The sequence below is a fragment of the Perna viridis genome, chromosome 4, assembly GCF_037379345.1.
Source record: "Perna viridis isolate PV_CMFRI_1.1 ecotype Kerala chromosome 4, ASM3737934v1, whole genome shotgun sequence".
Taxonomy (NCBI): Eukaryota; Metazoa; Mollusca; class Bivalvia; order Mytilida; family Mytilidae; genus Perna; species Perna viridis.
The window spans coordinates 23040418-23065942 of NC_142448.1; the positions used below are offsets into that span (position 1 = coordinate 23040418).

Below are 25525 nucleotides of genomic sequence, written 5' to 3' on the forward strand. Positions count from 1 at the left end.
AGAAATTGAGGGTTAATTCTTGGTTAAGCTACTCCAATGATATTAATGACTGGATTTTGCTTTACAGTGCATAATTGTTTTGATAAAAGCTTATATCTGATCAAATTATTAAGCAATTAACAGTATGTTGCATACAACCAAAATAAACACCTTAGACCAATAGTGACATAATAGATTTATTTATGGGCTTCGTTGGGTTTCCTGGTCATCAACAGAACAGGTGGAAATTCAACCACAAACTGAATAGTCAGACAATTAGATAAATATTTATTTTTAGTATTTAGAAACATGAAGATCAATTTAGTTCAGATGGTTCTCAACATTGTTCTTCAGATATTTGAACATTTTCAACACATGATTCTTCACTTATTTGAATGTTTCCTACATTATTTTCTCCATCTATAGACTGAATAAGTGATTGAGAAATCTGGTCCTCACTAACGGTCTCAGCAACAGGAACCTCGGTAAATGTCTCGGGTAAAGAAGCTATAATTTCCCCAGTAGCAGACTCTGTCAGAGATGATGCTGGCATTGTTGCAATAGTCTCTCCAGTTGTAGAGTCAATAATTCTGACATTTTCTCCATCCTCATTGAGCAAGACGTAATCACCAGAGACCTCAACACTTTCCAGGACTTCTCCCCCACCTTCTGTGATGATCTCCACATTCTGTAGATCTTCTGATCCTGTCTGAACTACTACATATTCTGTTGCTTCCTCCACCTGCTAAGGCACAAATCATTACCATGAGCAAGTTTTCATTCATAAAATCTTTACAATACTAGAACTGTAAGTACATGTACTGGTTGTCATAGTTGGTTTTTTTGGGGGTGATCTAGTTTTAAGATATTTTTGCAGTTGATAAAAAGCATGCACAGAAAAATAATTATCAGTACAAGCTAAAATTACAGTGGGCATGCTTACTTGAAAAAAAAACAACAAAAAAATGTCACTTAACCTTTAATACCGGTAATGTTTTTTTTTATACATCCTGGTTTTAACTATCTCCCCTTGTAGTGGTGCAACAATTAAATTCATCAATCATTATATTCTTTCATATACATCTATATAAGATGCCTAGCATTCCTATAAATTTCATACAAATCCAATGAGCTGTTTGGCAGGAATGAACTATGTGGATAGACAAATTGATTCTTATATTCCACCCCAAACTTAGCTTGTTTGGGTATAAAACTGCCTATCTTTAATTGATGAAGTATTTCTTAAATACTGAGGATACTCTATAATGATACAATGATATCCTTAGTCACAAAAACTTTTGTCTAAAGTAACATGTTTCAAGACAGACTTTTTTTATACCGTATTTTCCAGACTACAAGTCGATGTGGTGTATAAGTAGAATTGCCTAAATTTGACCAAAATCGATGAAAAAAACATAGACAAGTTGAATTCGACAGATAAGTCAAGGGTCAGACGTGTGCATTTATATCATACGTGTCAGCGGAGATCCGTCATCGGAGTTGAGTGGTTTGATTCAACGGCATATTATTCCAGTGATGTTACTAAGTATAAGATTTTTGAATTAAATAAATGTATGTGTTTTTGTTAAAGTGAACATTGTCCGCAAGTTCAATTATTTTATTGAATGGCATGTCAATGGCTCTGAAGCCAAAGATCATCAAGAATATGAAATCGTAAACATGTCAAACGTGAGCAGCCATGTGTGAAATAAGCGGGAAATTTGTTTGATGAATTGGTCATAATCACGAGCGGTAATTGGTAAACAATATCACCTGGTATTACGAAATACAGTAAAAAATAATTGTTACCTGCAAATTTGGTTGCAATTAGCAATTTAGATAATACCTTAAATGAATTATAATTTGAGCCACATGCAAATGTGTTACCACATACCGTAATGGGTATAAATTTGCATATTAAAGGACCAATAACTCCAAAACACTCGATAATGTTTTCCAAGTTAACAAAAGAGTCTTGTTAACGTGTCTTCTAGAGTTTATTTATATATTTTAACGGTTTTAAAGTCCCAGAGTTTTTATTAACATCATCGTATTCACTCATAATAGCGGCAATGATCAATAATGTTCGAATTCAGACGCCGGTTTGAGTGACGGCTTTTGTTGATTGCAGTTTACCGAAACTTTTGAATTAAAGCAATCAAAAGTGAACTAAACAAGTCTAATGAAAAGCATTGTCGATGAACATTTCTCTTGAAAAATCTTTAGAAAAGTTGAAGTGGACGATAAGTTGAGGCTGACACTTTGCTGAAAAAAATATCGACTTATAGTCCAGAAAATATGGTAATACCTGTTCTGTATCTGACATAATATACTGCTGTGTATCGGCCACTACTGAGGAGAACTCTGTCAATACAGTGGAGTTGTAATCTGATCCCTCATCCTGTTGTAGAGGTACCGTATGTCCAGTACATGGTACTGAAAGGATTGAATACATATAATAATTCTTAAAGAAGCCTATATTTTCTGATATAAATGGAAAAATACTGAAGAAATTCACAAAATCTTTGATAGTGTTAGAATTTTTATTTATATCTGCAAAATGATACTATGAGAAAATATATTTATTTATATATATTATTTTTCAGACTTTTAAATTCATATGAAAGCCCCCCTTTCTCATAAATAGTGTCTAATTTGTTTAAGTTTAAGAATAGGTTGCTTTTTTTTTGGTTTTTTGTTTTTTTTTTTTTTGAAGGGGTGACAGGTTTCAATCAAATTAGTCAAGAAGGAAGTTTTAAAAGCTTAGAAGTCAAACACATGTTTATCATGTTATGAATAAAGAAAATTAGAGTTCAAATCAGGTAAAAAATCGAACTAAATATTATACATAAGTTTTACAGTTAAAGTAGACCTATAACACAGTTGTGCAAATTATTCATCAATTAAGATATGACGGGAAGAACAAACTTCAAAGCATTTTAATTCATTCTTATATAAACAATAATTGGAAAAAGTAAGCAAAACAATCCAATTACCTTTAGCTTTCAAATGTCTGTTCAAAGTTCCATGTTCAGCAAAAGCTCTACCACATCTATAGCACCTAAATGGACGTTCACCAGTGTGCATACGTATGTGTCTCTGTAAAGATGCCTTCTCCCGGAATTTACGATGACAGTATTTACATTCGTAAGGCAATAGGTTAGTGTGTGTTCTCATGTGTACTCTCATTGCATTCTGTGGCAGAAATAGTGAAACTTCAGTTATTAATATGTATATGTATACAAATACTGTTACATAATTAATACTGAACCTAGTTTTAACAAATATACAGAAGGAAACCTTCAACTTTTTTTGAAAAAAGAACTGTTTTTAAATACAATGCAAAAATCTGTTTTTGAATTCTCCTAATGAAATTAAGGGCTAATTCTTGGTTAAGCTACTCCAATGATATTAATGACAATATATTACATCTTTACTAGGTGATACATATGTGACAAGGTGATTCACCTGATGATAGCTGATTGACATTTTCTACATTTGAAATAATAAACATTCTTCCAAAGGAATTCAAATAAAACATCATATTGAATTACTACAGATCTGTTTATATTACTTGATGACAATCTGTATTTTTTACAGTTTTCTATGGAAATGATCCGTAAAATCCTGAACTTTCTATAATTTTAACAAATGTAGTTAGAAAATATTAACAATCTGTAGATCGTAATTTGCAGTCAAAATTTGTAGAAAATGCGGAAAATCTGTATAAGTAAACACTTCTGTTACTAGCTAATAGACCCTCATTCAAATTACAATGTACCACTACTTCTGACTTTTAGATATGTTTATTAAAATATAGTGAATTAAACAATACGAAAATGTTCAGGTTACCGGACAAATTGTGTTTTAGTGTACTATTCGATTTAAGTTGAATAAGCTCCTTTTGTAGTCACACATAATAATTTATCTTCTTTCATGAACATCATTACATTAACCATCATTTAAATTTTCATCAAAATCCAACAATAGGTTAAGGAATCATAACATGATATTCTCATGCAATACCCTTCGATTGGATTATCTTCCTTTGAAAACATCACATAATTATTATTTTCCTTCACATGAATCAATATACATGACGCCTTACCTTCCTTAAAAATTTCATCAAAATCCTTTCAGCAATTATTGAGGACTTGGTCATAAAAGTTAGAATATGTAAAATCTTCAAGTGTTAGATCCTCTCCTTTTAAAGGATGTTTTGTCTTCATGCAGATGAATAAATAATGCAAAATTTTCAAACAAAATTTTATCAAAATCCATTTAGTGGCTTAGAAGTACCTTAGAGTTTTGACATGCAGAACCTTGACATTGGATTATATCCCTTTGCAAGCACTTGACAATAAATACAAAACTTCATGTGCATTTATATATAAAACCTAATCTTCCTATCAAATATCACAATCCATTGAGATGTTGATGAGTTGTCCCTGTAAGAAATATGGACTGTGAGCTATCTCTCCAAAGTTAATGGCGAAATAATAACAACTTACAGCAGATTTAAATGCTTTTGTGCATACAGAACATGGAAATGGTCTGTCTCCAGAGTGAATTTTGAAGTGCTCCCTCACATGTGAAATTCTCTTGAATAATTTTCCACATTCACCACATTTGTATTGTCTTTCAGTGTTGTGAACACTCATATGTTTGTTCAAGGTATCCTTTGTTACAAAACTCTTATCACATACAGAACATTTATATGGCTTCTCACCTATTAATAAAACAAATTCTTATAAATATTACAAGTCCGCAATAAGAAACCAAGTGAAATTATGAATTGTAAAGTACTGTGGATGAATGAGAATTAATCATGAATGAAAACAAAATTAAGTAGAAGTAGTGTGCAAGCTCACAAAAAGAATACCCCAGCTTCGAATGGACTCAAATGTGACACCTTTAATTTTGATTATCTTTCTTTGAAGTCATCAAACAGAAATTATATTCCTTCATGCACATCTATATATAATACCCAACTTTCTTATAAATTTTCATCAAAATTCCTTGAGCTGTTAAGGAGTTGTGCTCACAAGGTTTTAACATGTAAAACCTTTAATTTGGAGTATCTCCCTTTGGAGTCCTCCAACAATTATGTTCCTTCATGCACATCTACATATGATGCCCAACCTTCCTACAAAATTTAATCAAAGTCCCTTGAGCAGTTTAAAAGGAGTTGCCCTTATAAGGAATGTGGACAGACAGACACGGTGATTCCTATATATCCCCCACAAAACTTTGTTTGCAGGAATACAAATAAAACCAACTACTGTAAATTCCAAAATTATTGCATTATTTTAGTGAGTTTGTCATTTCATACAAAAAGGCAATTTTAATTTTTGCAATTTTGAGTTCTGAGTTCTGTTTAGATTTTTGCAATTTTGGGTATGTTTCATTTCATTGCAATAATTCCTGAATTAACAGTATTTGTTTCAAAAGGGTGATTAAACAACTTGTTATGCAAATAATATTTTTGCACCTTTTATAAGCCAGTGATTTTGTTACCCTTTTATTGCAGCCGAATATCAGCTTTTTCCCCATGGAGACTTTTCCCAAAATGTTGAGAAGTATTTTCCCACAGGGAGGAAAATTCCCAATTGTCAGGCATAATTTTTTTAAAACCAGGTAAATAAGCAAGTGAAATGTTCCTCTAGACATGATTTCTCTGCCCGGTACTTTGTTGCATTGTGTCTGTGAAACAATATTGAGAATATTTTTTATTTGCATTTCATTCAAATGAACTGCGTGTTTTGTTCGACAGTTATAAAGGCCTTTAATATAATAAGTTACTCTGTTTTAAGTACAGAAAGTTGAGGTGCAATTTTTTTATGAACTGACAGAGTGGTCCCAGTGTACACTATAACACTCCTGATTTTTTAAGGAAAATATCAACTGGTAAATAACAGACTGAAAAACTTGATTTGGAACCAATGATACAAAACAAACACACACAAATAAATTCAAATTAGGCTTTGCAAAGCTCTGCAATTTTTTGCTGAATCCTTAACCTGAATCACCAAATCTATGTTTATGAATGTCATACCAATATACAGTGGTGTTGAGGAATCAAAATTGAGTTTTCTGGTTCCATATTAGTTTCCAAATCAATATTAATATACTTCACTGTCATGTTGATTCCTTTTTTAATAGAGTGTCTTCTTTTGTGGTTTATTAAGATAAAATTGATCACAAACCAAGCAATAAGGTAATATCAAAATACATCCCATCTATAAAGATAGGTGTATAAAAATCATAAAATCCATAAAAGGTGCTTTGAATTATTGTACTATGTGTGGTTGGACAGACAGATAGCAGGTCAGTCAGGTGTATAAAAGCTACTAGTACTATATCTAACCAAATACCTATTTTACTATGTAACTCATCATATGAATTCATTTCATGCATTACCTATGTGAGATTTCATATGAAGCTTGAGATATGAACTGCCTCTAAAGGATTTAAGACACACAGGACATTTCTGTGTTAATTTATCACTGTCATCTTCATCTGGTGTTTCCAGTAGTTGTTTCATTGCTGTCTTTGCACTAAAAATAAATTTAAGATGTAGAAATTGTGTGTATATTTTTAAGTTATAATAAAGTTTGGAAGGAATTTGTTAGTATTTTATTACATTGACTGACTGAAAACAAATATTGATACAGTTTATTTTATACTATATGCAGTTCTCAACAAGAAACCATAAAATACTGAAAATCCTTCACTCTGTTTTGTTATCTTGTAGCAGTCAAAATATACATTATAGACTTCTTTCATCAAACTATATATTACCTTCATAGATAAAAAATGCATTATTGACTGCAACAAAATTATCAAACATAAACACCATGTACATACCTCTCCTCCTTAAATGGCACTGATGATATATCCTCCCTCTACAAATATTCATAAAATAAAGCATTGATGAAATTTTATAGGACACGAAATAATTAGACAACTGACAACAGAATAAAACAAAAACTGAATCTAATCTTTTTATGTTCAATATTTAACAATATTTCACTAAACTCACACTTGCCTGAATTCAGGCTAGCACAGTGCCTGAGCAAATGATTACAGACAAAAAAACAGCTTCACCATGAAAATGATAGACCTATCCCAACCTGGGAGCATACTGAACAAATGCAGTAACTTCTGTCTAGCAAACAAAAATGGACTTTCATCAAAAAGTGTACAGTCCTTACTATAAGGGCATTTCTAAGTATCAGAGTGACATGTAAATACACTTGCAATCATTAATGTGTAAACAAAATTTGAATTTTAGCCAAAAAGAAATCATTTTCCAGACCACCATAACAAACAGCTGCATAAATAGAAGCAATTCAGATAAGGTTATTGTGAGATATAATAGGGCATGTCACCCCAACCCCTTTTCTCAATGTTCAATAAATCAGATATTTACTTAAAAGTAAACAGACCTTGAAATCAGTAATGACTGATGCCATTTTGAGTTTTTAAAATAGTTATGACATGGGAAAAACAAACCACTGTTAAAGGTTTAAGTTTCATATTTAAATAAGAATGGAAAATTGAATTTTCATAAAACAGTGTAAGCATTTAAGACCATCATGGTTAAACAATTATGTAAAGTTTGAAGTAATTCTGAAGAGTTTCCCTAGTTATGTTGTGAGATGATAAGTTACGTTGTGAGATGATAAGAGGGACAGTTAGACATTTAGATACCATAATATTCCTGCCTTAAAAGATACACGTATACAAATTTCTTTATTAATTCAATGGTTCGGAATACAATATAACCTACAAGAAATATTACACCAAGGGAGTTTCAAATGTCTTCTTTCTTTAAGATCATAGAGAAGTCAATGATATCATATGTCAATTACAATACAATATCTACATGTGCAATTAAACTAAAAGGATAAACTGATTACTTTGTCATTCTATGCATACCTCATCAGGATGATGTTCTGTATAGTGTTTAACCAACTGCTCTTTGTCATCTGATATGAAATGACAGACTTTACATCTGTTTGGAGTATCAGTTATATGTTTCCTCAGATGTTCTTTTAGCTGGTACAAAGTAGGCAGTTTTTCTTCACAAACCTTTTAGAAAATGTTTGTTCATGTATATGCCAATAAGTATACCTAGTGATCCTGGGAAGATTTGTTTTCTTAATCAATTTAAAAAAAAACCAAAATTATCTTTCTTTACAAAACTACCAAAGTATTACCATGTACATGTACATATTTTGAAGACAACTTATGAAACAAACAAGAAAGTAAGGACCTCAGAGTACATGTATCTAAATCTGTTTAAGCCAATAAATGTGACTTCACCACTTAATACTTCTTTGTCAAAGAATCTTAGTTTAACTCTGCATAATAAAAGTTGCTTATGAAAACATGTACAAACTGGTACATGAATATGCTAAAAATCTTAAATGCTAGAATAACAATGAACATAGCTAACATTAAAATAGTCTTTAAATGACAAAGTTAATTAGATTGGTTGAAAAAAATATAAGAAGATCCTCATTATGACATACTTGACACTTATGCAACAGCTGATCATCTTGTTCATTGTTGCCAAGATTGATAACAACAACTTCATCAGAGTTTCCATCCAGCTGTACATCTCCATTGTCAGAAGCTATCACTACCTGTATACTGCCATCAGGGTTCGTGTGGAGAGTGTCAGAGTTCAAGGCTGCAGCAACAAGGTCAGATATTTGTACTACTGACTCTTCACCACCTGACACAGTGTCTTGTCTGGGATTTATCTGTAATAATATAACCTCATCCCTTATTAGGCTGTTGTAAATGCAAACTAAACTGGTCTGTGGCTTATCAATTCATAACATATCCAAATATTAAAACCAATTTTCTCTTTATACAAAAATGAATATAGGGATAAAGTAAGTTGATTTCTTTCTCAGCAGAAACTAAATCAGAAATACCTGTTGATTTGGTAGTCTCATCTTCATCTTATACCTAGGCAGGTCACTATCAGATTTGTTTGTACATGGAACTCTGTAACAAAATTAAAATAATGTATTCTTTGATTTATTAAGAAATGTTTTTTTTTTCTCATCACTACCTCATAAATATAAAACCATATTGTATTCAAATACATGTAACTTCAACAGCATGTACATAAATTATGACAAAGTAACAGATATAGCAGGTTGTTTGGAAACTTGGTTTTCTTATACATAAACAAATTATACTTATTTCTAAAACAGTTCACACAATTTGTTCATTGTAATATTAATACTAAAAGTCTCTATTTCTGTCATTCTTACAATCATAATCAAAATATGCATCATATTCTGCACAAATTTTAAGCTCCTTGTCTACGCAATTACCTTGACCTTGTGTGTCTTGTTAGGGCTCCTGATTCAGTAAATGACCTTCCACATGCTCCACAGGTATAGGGCCTTTCTCCTAACAAAACATTAACATTCAGTCAATGACTCCAGTATAGAACTAATAACAGACCAAACTTTTCTTCTAGCCAAAATTAAATCAAAAGGTTGTTTAAAAGGATCCTGCTCACAGAATATAAATATATACATGACATTTCTTGCCATATATGTCACTTAATATTTAAAGGTTTCATCACAAGTGAAAGCTGCATGTTGCCTTGGCAGGTTTGTTTTGATGTTGAAATCTTCAAGCTTCACGTTTTATAAAACATTTTTCTTTGTGGTTCCTTTGGAATATTTTACTGTTTGAATTCTATACCTGCCATGGCAGTAATTCTAGCAATCACCTGTCTATGATATTACCAGTTCTTCCATTGTTATGAAAGAACGAACTAAAAAATGTCACAATATTGCTTATAACCAATCAGATTTTATAGACAGTGTGATGCAATCACAACCAACCTCATCAGAAATTTATTGATATCAATTATTCATATTACATCATCCATGGTAGGATATCACACCTATCTTGATGGTTTAAGAAGTAAAACGACCAAATTGTGCAGAGTTATAGATAAAATAAGACTAGTAAATGTAAAAGCAAGTTTGAATTTAAAGTAAAACCACCCAAAGTTTGCAAAAAAAAAACTTTGTTCAGGTGACCAGAAAAAAATATATTTGAACAAAAATAAAAAAATGTGTTTCAAAATTATTCAAACCACTACCTGTATGTCTCCTTAAATGACGTTTCAAAGCTCCTTTAGTTTTAAAGGCAAATGTACAACCTTCCACTGTACATGGAAAGTCTCGTCTGTCACTATGTGTCAGCATATGTGTCCTAAGTATGCTAAGCTGCAATATAAAGCTAAGTTTTGAATCAAAGCAAATAAAAAAGACCAAAATTGAGTACTAATAACTAAATCTGGTCTCAAACTGATTTGTAAATACTTAGTTCTGTGGATTTTAATTTTCTTTGTATTTTAGACACTACTAAATACTAAAATCTTCCTTTAAAGGTATTGTAGACATACATGTATGTTGCTGAGTGGTTATACTTATGAAGTAATTCCATCCTGACCTTATATTCATGGTTTAATTATAAAGCATCCCATAGACATTCCGAAGTTCACATAAAATAATCAAACACACACACACACAATTCCACTCACTCATGAATCAACAGACCAGATCTAAGATATTGTATCACAACATAACTATCACACAACATCAAATATGGGAAATGTTTACATTTCTTTCATAGACAAACATACAACAACATGGATAATTTTAAGAAATATTTACACTGATGTTTCAAAGCAACTGACCTCTTTAAATGAATTCTGGCATTCATTACACTCATAAGGTCTTTCTCCACCCTCAGGATTTTTCAACACATATTGTCGCGGTACATATGGTCTTCGACTGGATTCTTCCTCCACTTCATATTCTTCATTTTCATCATCAATTTCCTTATCCTCATCAGAATCTTCTACTGTTTCATCATCATGTACAAATGCTGTGTGCCTTTTTAAAGCTGCTTCCCTGCAATGAGAAAATTTATTTATTTATAATATTTCTATAAAATTAATAATTATGTGTAAGAAAATATAAATCCTTAGAAAATTTGTTACCAATAAGTAAAATGCATAGCCATGCAAAATTTCTAAGTTTATACAAACATTTAGACAAACACCAGCAATAAACATACTAAACCTCTAAATATCAAAATATTGAAATAATTGATAGTGATGAGGGCAGACTTTTCTAGTAGATAAGCAACAATCCACTGGTGCACCCTGCATCTTTATCATTTTGACACATATTTGGAACAACAGAAACACTAGAAATATAGCTTATCAGTATATTCTATGACATGCATTGGATTTCTGTGAAAGTACTATATAACTGTACCAATTTTTGTGGTTTTCGTAGGTATGCCAAACCATGAAAGTTGGTTCCCAACGAAAAGGAGATTTCCATTGATGTGTATACCTAAAACCTTAAAAAAAAACACAAATTCATGAATCACAAGCTTGTGTTTCTTCCCTAATCCACGAAAATTGTTATCCATGAATTAAAGAATTTTCACAGTATTACATGAGTATGATGATCAAGTCATCAGTTAATGCTATGCCTTTATAACTTAATATAAACATTTTTAATAATTACATATTAATCAGTTAAAGAACAGACCTATTAAATTTTAGATTACACTTCGCACAACTATATGATGTATTGTATATAGTATTCTCATCTCTTAATGCTTCCTTCTGAGAATCATCACTTTTTCTTTTTCTACCTTAATTAGTAAAAAGAAATAAACATTATATAACATTTTTAAAACATAATTTCACAATATATGTAAACTGTACAGATGAGAGAAAGCACATTATTACCCTTCATTTGTCACAGAGAGTATAAAACAATTTATTCAGACCTACATGAAGCTTTACAAAAAACACTCTTTTTTTCATTTTTGCATATTATGTTTTGCCATCAAAATGTTAATACTTGAAAAGAATTGTCATAAAAATGTGTTGCTTCAGTCGAAGTTTTAATGTCTAATATTACATTCAAAAACAGACAAATTAGTACCTCTTCTTTTCTTCAGAACTTCATGATCAACATTGGGCACAGCCTTTGAATCATCATTCTGTTCTGATTTAAGGTCCTCTGGTTGAATTAGCTTAGGAACAATAAGTTTTCTATTTCTACCATTTCTAGCAAAACTGACTTTGTACTTATCATGTTGGACCTTATGATCGAGGTAATCTTGAAGACTGGTAAACATGAGACGACATCTTTTACAGAAGTGTATGTCATCATCACCTTCCCCATCTGTGTCAATTTCTACAAAATACAATAAACTTTATCTTCAAAAAATGGCCCAAATGCTACATGTATCATTAACAGAGATTAGTGCTTCTAGTTTGACTTGGTTTTTATCATAACAAATATATTTGTAAATAATCCCAGTATAACAATATTACCAGTGCCTGAATTTTGAACAGCCAAGTAGAAATTTGGTCCTCAAAGAATTACAAAATGGTTACCAATTTGTCCCTATTTAACATAAATAGACAAAATTTTGAATTAGCACACTTTGTAACATTCTTTGAATTTCTGTTGTGGATACCAATATCAACACAGGCTAAAGTACAGACAGATTTGCTATATTTCTAGTAGATACATGTAACTGATCAGTTTGTCAATATCTAATACAGTAAACTAAAACCTGTCTCATACATGTGATAATGTATTCCTTCAAAACTGGAGATTTGGTTTGAAAACTGGAGGCTTTTTATCGGCGTTTTTTTTTTCACTGCGTAACAAGTCAAATACGTGTGAAACCTAAGGAAAACCTTGCATGAAATCTATTTCCATGAGAAAAAAATGCTGAATACTCAATTTGAATAGTTGAAATGACCCTTTTGATGGATTAACACTTGAACATTTTAATAATTTTATTTATTAATGACAACATTTACATAACAAGAACAGCATAAACATAAATAACTTTCAATTTAAAAGTGTCATCATTACTTTATAGCTACTATTAATTAAATAATTTTCATTTCAAATTGTCAATACAATGGCTACTATTGCATAAATATGCATCAAAATGATTTCATTTCAAATAGTCATTACTGGCTTAGCACCACTTTAACTTCCGTGCAGCATTGAATTTGGAATAGTACTTTGCTTTCTTGGCAATAAGTAGAAATATTTTGTTTCAGCATTTTGACAGTTGATGAGAGTGCTCCAAATTGAAAAAATCACATAGTTCCTCCATTGACTTGGATAAAAAAAAAAAAAAAAACAAGCCATACTTTGAGTAAATTTTAGTTTCAGTGGGTGCATGGTCAATGTTTCCGTAACCATCAAAAGATCAAATGACCCACATCAATATTTTCACAATGAGTTCCAATCGTTGGTAATAAATCATTTAAATCATTTCAGCATGTGCCACTTAAAACTTGGGATAATTATCAATCATCTCCTGTTGTTAAATAATCATCACACCTTTTAAATTACGTCTCGTTGATAACCACTAAAGCTCTTAATTACTGTTTATGACCCTAATTAACATGTTCACCTGACTACCAGAGATCAACCGGAAATGTCATTATTCAATCCCCTCAGGTTTGTTCCTTCAGTAAATAAAAAAATGGCGTCCAAAATTTGTTTACCGTATAAAGTTTGGAAAGCGGTAGATTTTCTGTTTCAATGGTAGAACAGTAGGAAGGTTCTAATTCCGGTAGAATTGAACTACGACCTGTAGGTTCACATGTATGCTGTCTTAAAACCATACACTTTTTTTAGTTTCTTGTTACCAGTTTATACATATTTTGTAATACATTCTAGTCCAGAGGGAATTCAGCCTCGACAGGTTTCACTGAAGTAATAGTTTACCTTTTGCTATTTGACCAAACAAATGCTGCTGTCGTGCCCATGTTATGTTTTTTTTTAAGACAATAGTTAACGGTGATTTGTTTTTAGTTCACTTGCCAAAATATCCACGCAGTGCCAGTGGCACGGGGTTCAACATTTTTATTTATTTAAAAGATAACTCAAAACAACTTTTAACAGTGGAATTTTCATTTAAAAAAATCAGTGATTACACCTGTTTATGCCTCAGAAAAAAAATATCTCAATATACATCATTACATGTAATGATGTACCTTATCCTTTTTTTCTGAGACAAGTGTCTGAGTTTGTGCCACTTCTTGATTGACTTGAAAATAATGATCATGCATCTATTGAGCACTTTTCACTAAATATTGAATTGAATTATAAAGTAACAAACACAAATGAAATAAATCATCTGTACTTTCGTCTGCATTATTACCCAAAAGAAGTCGTGTCGTAGATTCGTCTGAAAGTTTGTCGTTCTCGGTCATGGCGGTTTGCGACTATCGAAAAATGGCGAGTATTGTGGGCCGTCTCAAAACTGATATTTATTTTGTAAGTACGTCAAACAAAAGGCACGTGGTGATTTCCAAATTCTAATTAAATTTTCTTACTTTCCATGCTCACATGAAAGGATTAAAGTAACAGCTAAGAACGATCATCAATATACGATATTATATTATACCACTAGCAAGGAGTTAAGTATAGCTACAAAAATGTATATAAATCCTTGCCATTTGTAAAACTTCAGGGTCTTAGTCTTGCAGCACTACTGAAGACATGTAGAAATTTAATTTTGTACCAAGAAAATGTAGGAAGTGTCAACGAAGATCAGTCTTGAAATATTAATAATTATTTTCTCTTCTTACACTTTCGTTCTGCACTCAACAACTTTTTATACTGGAAAGGGAGGCTGGATAATTCAGCCTTGGACAGAAAAAATATGATTCAATACATTCCTCCTTTACTTAACAATGTAGATTTAAAAATAAAAACAATTAATTCTGGCTTCACCTGAAAAAAATCTTTTCACGTTCGCGCGAATTTATATTACCACAAAATCCCCAATACAAATAATTGTAATGAATATTCAAATAGTAGTGGTAATAAAATCGTCATTAATAACTATAGTTCAAACAGTTTGATATGAATTAAAGAAGAAGTCAACCTGAGATAGTTATCCATATTTTCTCATTATAAGTAATTAACCCTTTGGTCATCAGGAGATTTGCATTTCGAAGTTTCGCTTTAATTCATTTGAGTTATATATAGGGCCCAGGCCAGTATCTTTCATTTCTTGACATTTTCAAATGTCCTCCTCGTTCATTCATCAGTACATGAGCACTTATATGCATTTTACACAACGCAGCTCGATCGTCTCTATTTTTTGTTGTTGGAATATCAACATATGGAGGTCTTTGACCCGTTTTGTGGACACTATTGAAAAATTCTAACTTTTGAGATTCAAATATTTTTGCATTTTGAGTTTGTAAACATAGATTGAAAATTCTCTGTCTAATTTGACTTAGATTAAATTTAATAGAGTAAATATTATTAACTTTGTATGACAAACCAAGGTAATTTATTATTTTGCTAACTTCCTTTAACCAAGAATTAGTTTCTTATGAACTATAACATATATCTTATGGTAGGGTGTTGTCTCTAATTAATTATGCGATTCAGAAAATTATCGTATGATACTTTACTCTTAAGTAGGATTCTATTTAGTTCAGTACGACATCCATCGTTATGCTTTACAGTAAACTCCTAGTATTTCTTTAATTTAGACATTTTATGTGTAGTTTTTCGTATGAAACTGAATTTTTAAATTTAGAATGCATGCCCCAAACATCGCTTAAAGAATACGAGTCACTAATGAATCAAATTACTTTTCCAGTAGTCTACATGGGTTATTTAGACCTAATGTCTTTTTTTTATTATTTAAAAACGAGATTTTCTCGCTTTTTCCATCTAAGTATTTATGGCCAAGCTAAAGTTGCCATTATATTCAATACCATACCTAAATATCAGAAAATGTGTTACTGTCTCAAGTTTTAACTGATTTCTGTAAGTGTTTGTTAATAGACAAAAAGAAAACGCACTTTTTTTTTATACCCATCATGTTTTGATATGAAATTTCTACGAATAATCTCCCTTTGAAACATTGTTCTCTATTGCTTTAGTTCTTTAAAAAAAAGAGTATCTTTTAAGAGCAGAAATTAAGGTATAAGTGGAATAAGTATGGGGAGAGAGTAGTCAAGGGAACCAAGAATCTAGCGGAAATCAAAAGAATATAATCAAGGGGCAAAGACCATACAGGTAAAACAGACGCACACAACAAAGAATATAAAATAATAAAAATACTACCTTACGAAAGTAAATGATCTACTCGGACTCCACTAAAACTGGGAGCAATGAACCAGGTGCCCCGGTAGGGTAGGCGTCCTCTGCTTTTCTAGAAACACCCACCGAGTTGCTAATAAAAAGTCAAGTCCGGAGTAGACGAAAGTGGAAAGGAAAACTATGACATGCGGAACAAATCGGTTTTATGGTGCAGATGGATACACCGTTATGATCCACGAGTTCATAATGACGACCATAAAACTTCTGTAGTGATGACTTCAATCTGGTACATACCCCTGTTCATGAAGCCTAATTTTAAGAAATCTAGCGCGATCCAAAATGTCTGCCTATACGTGTAGTTACAGCAAGCTCTGGCATAACGCATGATCGAGTTGTGATATGAATCTCAATACGCAGGTGCTGAAGGGATGTTGCCACAGATGAAAGGAAAGTTGTAGAGGTGAGCATTTAGTATAACAAATCAAATTGTAAGCACAGCCTGCTCTGTGGTGTGAGGGCGTCCTCGTCTTTCATTGAAGACTCATTTGTGGCCTTGAACTGATATTTTTCAACCCAGTGGGTTTGTTGTCTCTTCGACATATTCACCATATTCATTCTCGTTATAACGAAAACATCTACAATAATAATTGTGTAAGTTTTCAAAGGCTTTCCCTCTACAACTATAATTTTTTGTAAAGAATATGCACACATTATAGTTTTATTTGTTAGTCTGTTTGTTTTTATTTTTTAATATATATATATATATATATATATATATATATATATATATATATATATATATATATATATATATATATATATATATATATATATATATATATACACGTTTTATTAGCTAGTACACGTATTCGCCTTAAATGATTATTAATTCATGATTTATGATCAAGTATTATTACTGAATTAAACTGATATTAATACAAAATAATCTAATGTTTATAATTATTTGTAAATAATGATAACGGTTCATTTGGCATTGCCTCGGGTTGGATTGTCATAAAACATCATCCAGGTCTGTCTGAGGGTTTCTTATTTATGTTGTCAAATTTTCTTCTGAAAGCAAAAACTGACATTCCCTATTCAAATGAGATCGATAAAAAGACGTTGAGTGGAACATAAAAGAACGTGAATGTGCAGAAAAATTCTACTTTGCCCGATTGGTGGTTTGATCTCGCACGACCGCCCCTTGCGGGGATTGTGTTAGTAGATGTCTGTTAGTAGTTGGAGGTAGCGGAGCCGAGCCTTCGGGCCACCTGACCGAAGAACTCAGAGTATGTCCTACTAACGACTGGGTTGCTCTGTTGACGCTCTGGCCTATTCCCAGACCCCACGTGGGTCCGAGAGCGTTTCCCCACTCTAACTGTTTGGGAGTACGTCAACGTGAAGAGTGTGAATGCTACTTTCGGTTCTGTCCGGTTGTCAAGCGGATACGGTAAAAAAAATTTTAAATTTGCTGCGGCAACACCGGAATAGCCTTCCCAACCATTTCAGGACAGAAATCAGTTTTTCACATTTCAAGAGCCTAATTCAATCCTGGAATGGTTCGGAATGTCGCTGTTCAGCATGCAGGTAACGTTCTGTTATATATCATGCTTATTTTAGCTATACGATTTTGTATGGCTTCTGCTTGAATAATAGTACTTCTGCTTTAGATTTAGTTTCTGCATGCTTTTATACTTATATGCTTAGTTCTCTGCTATATTGTCATGTTTTAATTGCATGCAATGCTTATTTTGTGCTTCATAATGTGTATTGCTTGGTGTGTATGTGTTCTTGCCTTGTTTTATGTTATGTAATTGTTTTATATTCGGTCAAAAGCTCCTTAAAATAGGACTGGTGTTTATATTTATTGACATGCCGAATCAAAATAAAGTTTTCTTATCTTTTATAATGTGCCGTGTTTAAACTACACTGTGGAATGCCCCCTACAACCGTCTAGTGCGCATGTCATTTCATTACTTCCGTAAACCGCAAAGATGGCGAACGAAGTGACAAATGCCCCCAACAAAACTTGGGAACTCAGTTTATATGAGCTCCATAGGACACCTCAGGAGGCAATAACAGATAATACGGAAATAGCAGTGTCTCCTCGAAGTTTACACAGCGAACTAATGTGTCCAATTTGCTTGGACATGCTGAAAAATACAATGACAACAAAAGAGTGTTTACATCGCTTCTGCCAAGATTGCATTATCACCGCACTAAGAAGTGGCAATAAAGAATGCCCCACATGCCGGAAGAAATTGGTTTCAAAGCGTTCTCTTAGACCTGATCCAAATTTTGACGCCTTGATTTCCAAAATATATCCTAGTAGAGATGAGTATGAAGCACACCAAGAAAGAGTACTTGCCAAACTTAATAAGCAACACAGCAGTGCGTCACTCACTCACAGGTATGTTCATGAAACATCCCTTTTGGGGTTGTCATTATTAGGACAAAACTTTTCGTAGTTACAACCATGTTATTTTTTTTACAATACAGTTCATAGCAGTAGTTCTTTTGAACCACTGTATATATATTTTAAATTTTAATTAAATTAAGAAATATTGTAAAATACAAAATTCATGTAGGACTAAGAATGTCAAAAAGAACTCAAGTTATTAATAAATGCTTAGAATTCTATTTTTTCTAACATCCAGGCATTTTGATATCTCAAAGGTGTAGAAAGGTGATGCTTCATAACTTTGTTTATTTTACATGTACATACATTGTAGAACCCTAAAATTTAATTCAGACTTTTAAAATTTGTTGTATTTATCCATAGACTTGAAATTGAATATATAAGCACTTAACTGAATTCTCATATTCACAGGAAGCAGGGAACATGATCTATTACTTACTTAATCAACGATGACAACGTCATTATAAATTACCATAACTGAAAAAGTATTGCAAATATTAAAATAAAACTTCCAGTTTCCCATTCTACAATATCTTAGCTTCATATTTATACAACATATTTTTTTCAACTAAAACAAAAAAGAAGTTTTGAAAACAGGTTTTTTACCCCTGATTTTTATGAAAAAAAAATGAAAATAATTCAAAATTAAATTCATTACATGTATTTTCACTTTAACTATCACAACCTTTTTTTTTAAAAAGATACATGTAGCTGAATAAAATCTTCAGTTTTCCATTTTTACATTTTCTTGGCATCTGCTACAATTATTTCAGATGATTTCATCAAAAAGGGAAAAGGTAATTTAATAAGTAAGTGGAAAGGTCAGGGAATCTCGTTCTCTGCTGTGAGATAATTTTGTCAATAAACTGGCTAATTAAAAAGTTTCTTATCTCTTTAATTATAGGTCTCTGTATTTATAACATCTTCTCTGAAACAATTTTTTAAAGACTAGAAGAGTTAATTCTGTGCTATTGAATAATACATCTGTACCAGTATATTGAAGATACATGTACATGTATTTACAATTGAAAAATAAGAATGTTTCCATCTCAGCATTTGGCCATGCTATTTCCAACCAACGTAATCGAATACTTTTGATGAAACAATCAAATTCATGTGTAGCATCAGCCATTCCACCCAAATGGAGAATACCAAAATAATACTTGATTATTTAGTGTTCTTCAGAACATTGTGTTATGCAAGTTAGTAGGCGTTAAGGAGGTCCGTAAATTATTGATTTTTTATCTTTAACAAAAATAAAACCAAAGTAATTATAAATAGGAAGTTTTAAATTGACAAGACACCTCTCTCAATTTGTTAATACAAAATGTAAAATGATAGGGTTTTACATGTATAGTGCTTAACTCCTTTTAAAGGATATGGATACGGCAGTGTAGGAAACTCACTCAAATTCCAGCCAGTCCTGAATTCAATTTTTCAATATATTTACTACATGTATATGGCTATATGAATATTTGCTAAAATTAGCCAGCCCTGCCAAAAAATAGCCAGTCAGAGGCTGGCGGGCAGGCTACTATTTTTAACTCCGATACTGTAAAGAACTGTTGAACTAATGTTGACAAAACTCCAGATAAACTGTGATTGCATTGAATCAATGACCTACATGTATTCAACGTTCCACACATTTTTGTTTCCAATGATTAGAGGAAATTATTATAATTACAGCATAGAAGAAGGCTTGAGGATGCAGGCAATGAACAGGGCTCAGAGAGTTAGAGTGCGAAAGCATGAGACTGAACCTGATCTAACTAAGATAGAAACTGCAAGTACAACATCCAATGATGCTACTCCTCTCAAACGCTCAAAAACAGCAGAGGATTCAGATGGTGAGCAACCTGTCCCAGATCTACCTGCCAGTGATATAGAACTAGTATTCAGACCCTTACCAAATGAGAACCAAAATATAGACTCGTTGCAGACAAGATTTATAAAGACAACAGCCAATGCAACAGGTAATAATACAATGTTTAATAAATATATAATACATGAAAATCATAAAAAATCAAACATGAAATTGTCAAGACTCAAAAAGTAATTTCCACTGAATAATAAACAACAACAAAAAATATTACATCAGCACCTACATGTCAATAAGATTTATTTTCTCAACCTATGGATTTGATTTGAATGACAAAATTGACTTTGCCTATATAAACTGGAGTAAAAGATGTTATACATGTATCATGCATATAGACAGTCAGTGCCATTGACTTATTTGTTTGATTCTGATTTTTTCATTTTAGTTGATCATTTGTCCAAATACCTTGCTATCAGACTATCATTGGATGCTGCTAAAGGAGAACAAAGTAAGTACTTGTGTGCATCTGATCTTTAGATATAAATATACAAAAGTGTGGTACATTTTATTAATGTTAATAATATGAGTTATTTTAAAAATACAAATAGCATTCTAACTCCATTTATATTGAACAGACATGATAAGAAATTTACAGGTACATGTATTTGCATTAGCTATGCCTAGGTAGATTTTCTGTCAGAAACTACTGTCATTAAATATATGTATAATATCAATTTCTTTATACATGTAGTACTGAATAATTTTGTATTTTGACTTTGAAGCACAGTATACCAGAAAATATCAGCTGTAAACAAAAATTGTGGGTTAAAATATTCTTGTTAGATGAAATCTAGCAGTTATTTTCAAGGAATTAATTACCTTATACCAAAAAGTTTTTTAGGTTCATGATATCTTATGTCACTGGTTCATCAGATGAAACTTCCTTACTGTTTCTGAACACTACACAAAATGTAGTCCAAATGTGATTCCTTTTATATCATTTAAACCAGTGAAAATGGAATAGGCATTTATTCAGCTAATTTATCATAGCTGCAAATAAAGTTAAGATCTAATCTTCAAATGAATATCAGAGGGACTTCTTTTTGGACATTAGGAAATTTAGTTCTTGCAGAATGTGTCAAGAAACATTAAATGTGTTAAGCATGTTCCATTTAAAACACTTATTAGTAAAAATTATAATCCTTTTATTAATATGTTATGGCTAAGAAACAGGAAGTGAAGTAATTTTAACCAAGTAAATTTGTAAAAACAACTTTTTTTAATCAAAGAAGATCGATAGCTCTGATCTAATTATTTTCCACCATTACTTCTGAAAATTGCCGACAGGACATTCACCAGGGTTAAAAATACTTTAACCTTGGTAAAAAAAAACAATAACGATTACACAGTTACGCACATGTCTTGTTTACATTTCATTTCATCTACTTCTTGATTAGTTTTCAAATAAATAATGACCATATTTGTGCCACATTATATCACAATACGTAAATATAAAAAGGATTCTTGCATTATATTCGACCTTTTTCTTTTACGGCTTGAGTCTGTTGGTCTTCCTTGACATTGATTAACTACTTTCGCTTTGCAATCAGTTTTTTTTTTAAAGGAGCGACCTTTATAGCACATGGGCAGATTAAGGTCACCAGAAGTCACATGCATACAAATTTATCTTGGTCAATTTTTTGTATTGCAAGACAATAAATATACAGACATCTATTTCATGTATTTAATGCATTTTATTTATGGATATCAAATGAAATTATACAGGAAAAGTACAATTTAGTAGAAATAGTTCAAAGTTAAGGCATATTTCAACAGAAACAAAAATTTAAGAAAATGACAGCTAATGCAGCTTTACAAATATGTGTAAATAGGTGGAATGAAACAAAATTTGTAAGTGTGTGTGAAGTTGGAGACTTGTTGATCTACAGTTTATATCTCTGAAGTCAGTAGTAAAGATTGAAACTTACTCAAAAGATATTAGAAGTAACAATTCTATTATTAGAAATGCTTATTTATGGTTTTATTTTACAGTAACATCATGTAATTTTTGAAATCATGTGCATGCTACAATTTCCACAAGTATAAAAGGACCTCCAGTGCTAATGGCACTTTGATACTTTTCACTAATCCAAATTTGAAATTATGTTCCTTTGCAATCTATCATTTTTGTGACAGGTAAAAGTAGAGGGGAGACCAACTATGTTATCTACATTGCAAGTACACCTGGAAACTACACAGCATTGAATGGCTCTATGACATTACATCAGGTCAATGAAAGGTATTGGAGGATAAACAAACCCATGGAAATGTTCTTTGCCAATCAACCCACTGACTCTTCACCAAAGAAATCAGAAAATAAACCATTGTAATGACAGGGAAAACTTTGGAACATATAGTGCTTCACATTCTTTGTATCTTTGCATTTATCATAATCATGCTGTGTTAGTGGAAGGTCATATTGTATGTTAGTTTGAATGAATGACATTGTTTATCTGTCTGTCATCATTTAATTTCTTTGTTATAAACAATGATTCAATGTCATTGGAAGGTACAATGTCATTGCTACATGTATAGATTTCCAGTCACCAGTGGTAGGGAAAGAATTTATTTAGATGGGCCAACTTCAGCATTTATTACAAATATTCAAGATGTTAATGGGCCATTTATCAACATTCTAAGTGAAATCCTGTAACTTTATGAGCCATTTTCTGCTTCAATGGGCATATGGCCCATGGTCTCTGCCTTCCCCTATCACTGAGTCACTGCAGCTGGAATTGTAGAAACATACTGAAAAGGATTTATGCAAACTAACAAGTACTAGGGAAGGTAGTTGACAAATTAAAGGAGATTTTAAAGATTGAGGCATATGCCTTAAAAATATCAACATGCTGCCCATGTTTGTGTATGAATTTATATTTTAGGCAATTTTATGGCAACAATAAACTTAAATTAGTCTGTGCAGTTCTTTTCACTGGGAGGAATATTTGTATTGTTTGTAAGATCATAAACTTATCTGCATCTATCTAAATATGCCATGCATTAGGCCAATTGCAAATTTCAGTGGGTCATTAAACATTACTAACATTTGAATGTAACAATATTAAACTTGACACAGTTACCAAGACTTATAAGACTATCCTAGACCTTCCTGGTACATGATATCATAATGTTCAGATGTGCAACTTTTTTGTCAGTAATAAAAAAGGATAGCATTTTTAGTTGCACTGATCTTTGAATTATTTAGATAAAGATGATGCTTGTTTTTATTGTAACAGTGTTATTTGCTTGTCAGAATGTGTTAAAGCATTTATATGCCCCTTTATATAAGGAATGTTATGGATGAAATATTCTTAAAGGTTTAACAGGCAGCAGTTATGTCAAGTTTCTAATGAAAGGTTTTTTGTCACGTGGACATGTATGGAAGATTTTTTGTTTATCTAGGTGTGAGTGTGTAAGAGGGAGCATGAGTGGTGATGAAGGTGCTTTATATTACTTCTTCGTTGTATAATAAAATGTTAAAAATTTGCTGCAGTTGTTTATTATTAACTCACCTGGCCAAAGGCCAATTGAGCTTAAGCCATCATTCTGTGTCCATTGTTGTCGTGGACAAGTTTTTGGAAATCTTCTCCTCTGAAACTACTATACCGACAGGATGTAAACTTGGCATGATTGTTCCTTAGAGTATTGTACACAAAATGACCATTGGGATTTATGATACATGAAAAAACATGGCCGCCTATACTAAAATTAGAACATAGGGGTCTGAAGGCATTTTTTTGCAAATAACTCAAAAACCTATGCCTTCAGCAAAATTCTGGTACAGGGTAATATTGTTGAGCATCAAGAGACAGGCCTATGCCGAAATTTTCAAATTGATTTGTCAACTGTTGTCGGAGTTACGACCCCTGAAATGGCTTTTTAGCTCATCTGGCCGAAGGCCATTTGAGCTATTGCCACCACTTGGCGTCCTTCATCCTCGTCATCTGCCAACAACTAAAAATAGAACATTGAGGTCAGACAGTAGTTTTTCGCATATATCTCTTAAACATTAGGTTTAGCCAAATTCTGACGGTAAAATTGTTCAGCATGATGAGATCTATCTATGGTGGAATTTTTGTTTTAATCTATGAAGCCATGTTAGGGTTATTGCCATTTTTTTGCCATTTTTTTTATGTTACTTCTTTCAAAAATTTCCTCCGACATTACTTGACCAATTGGAATCAAATTTGGCTTAAATGTTCCATTGGGTATTTTTCATAGAACTGTAGTAAGGGTTATTTATCCGTGAAAAAAAAAAGATGGCTGCTGTTACTAAAAATACAACAAAAGGGTAGTCAGAAGTATTGCTCATATATCTCCCAAACTGTAAGGATAAACCACATTCTTTCAATTGCTGAAATGATCCTAATTATAAGCCTATCAAAAGTCTTTAGGGATCAAAGTTGTCCGACAACTCATTGTAAGAGTTATTGTACTTGAAAGGTGAAAAATTATGTTTGTTTTTTTTTTCAGCCAATATCTTGAAAACTATGATAGACAGAATGAAACTGTCAGTTTATGAAATGATCCTTAGGATAAGGCCTATAAAAGTTAGTGGGATCAAAATTTTCAGACGATTCTTGTTCGAAATTGAAAACATTATTTTTTTTTGCAATTTTCAGCCAAAAATATAATAGATAGAATGAAACTTTCAATTGATAAAATAATCCTTATGACAAGTCCTACCAAAGTCGGCTTGAGTCAAAATTGTTGGACAACTTGTTCGAGTTAATGCCCTTGAAAGGCAAAGATTCAACCAGGTGAGCGATTCAGGCTCCAGGAAGCCTCTTGTTGGCATTTTTCGTATGTACAACTTAGAAAATCTCCTTAAAAACCATTTTACAGAATTCAATGAAAGTTGGCATATTTGTTCTTAGGGTATCCCACACAAAATTACCGTTGGGATGCTTGATCCATGAAAAAATATGGCCCTGTTACTAAAAATAGAATATAAGGATGAGAAGGCAGTTTTTATGACTCAAAAGTTGTTGCCTTTAGCAAAATCCTGGCAGTACATTATTGTTCAGAATTACGAAATGCCGAAATTCTCAAAACAATTCATCATTCGATGTAGGCGTT

General features: G+C 32.0%; 2 protein-coding genes across 4 annotated transcripts; one reads left to right on the forward strand and one right to left on the reverse strand.

Moving 5' to 3' along the window:
• Nucleotides 1-252: 252 nt before the first annotated feature.
• Nucleotides 253-14329, reverse strand: LOC148619375 (uncharacterized). 3 transcript variants are annotated; one of them, XM_088579215.1, is made up of 15 exons: nucleotides 14245-14329; nucleotides 11991-12245; nucleotides 11589-11694; nucleotides 10721-10937; nucleotides 10121-10247; nucleotides 9336-9414; nucleotides 8928-9000; nucleotides 8517-8750; nucleotides 7921-8073; nucleotides 6847-6884; nucleotides 6400-6536; nucleotides 4491-4708; nucleotides 2976-3174; nucleotides 2288-2415; nucleotides 253-724 (listed from the first exon to the last, which is right to left on the reverse strand). In XM_088579215.1, the coding sequence occupies exons 1-15, from the start codon at nucleotides 14294-14296 to the stop codon at nucleotides 317-319; spliced, it is 2424 nt and encodes an 807-aa protein (XP_088435341.1). In that variant the 5' UTR covers nucleotides 14297-14329; the 3' UTR covers nucleotides 253-316. The 3 variants fall into 3 exon arrangements, with proteins under 3 accessions (XP_088435341.1, XP_088435340.1, XP_088435339.1); XM_088579214.1 differs by having other exon boundaries at nucleotides 253-721; nucleotides 14227-14301; XM_088579213.1 differs by having other exon boundaries at nucleotides 14227-14301.
• Nucleotides 14330-18110: 3781 nt separating this feature from the next.
• Nucleotides 18111-23931, forward strand: LOC148619376 (E3 ubiquitin-protein ligase RING2-like). The gene is made up of 4 exons (XM_088579216.1): nucleotides 18111-18558; nucleotides 20254-20540; nucleotides 20832-20894; nucleotides 22583-23931. Exons 1-4 carry the CDS (start codon nucleotides 18143-18145, stop codon nucleotides 22774-22776), a joined length of 960 nt encoding a protein of 319 aa, XP_088435342.1. The 5' UTR covers nucleotides 18111-18142; the 3' UTR covers nucleotides 22777-23931.
• Nucleotides 23932-25525: the final 1594 nt, after the last annotated feature.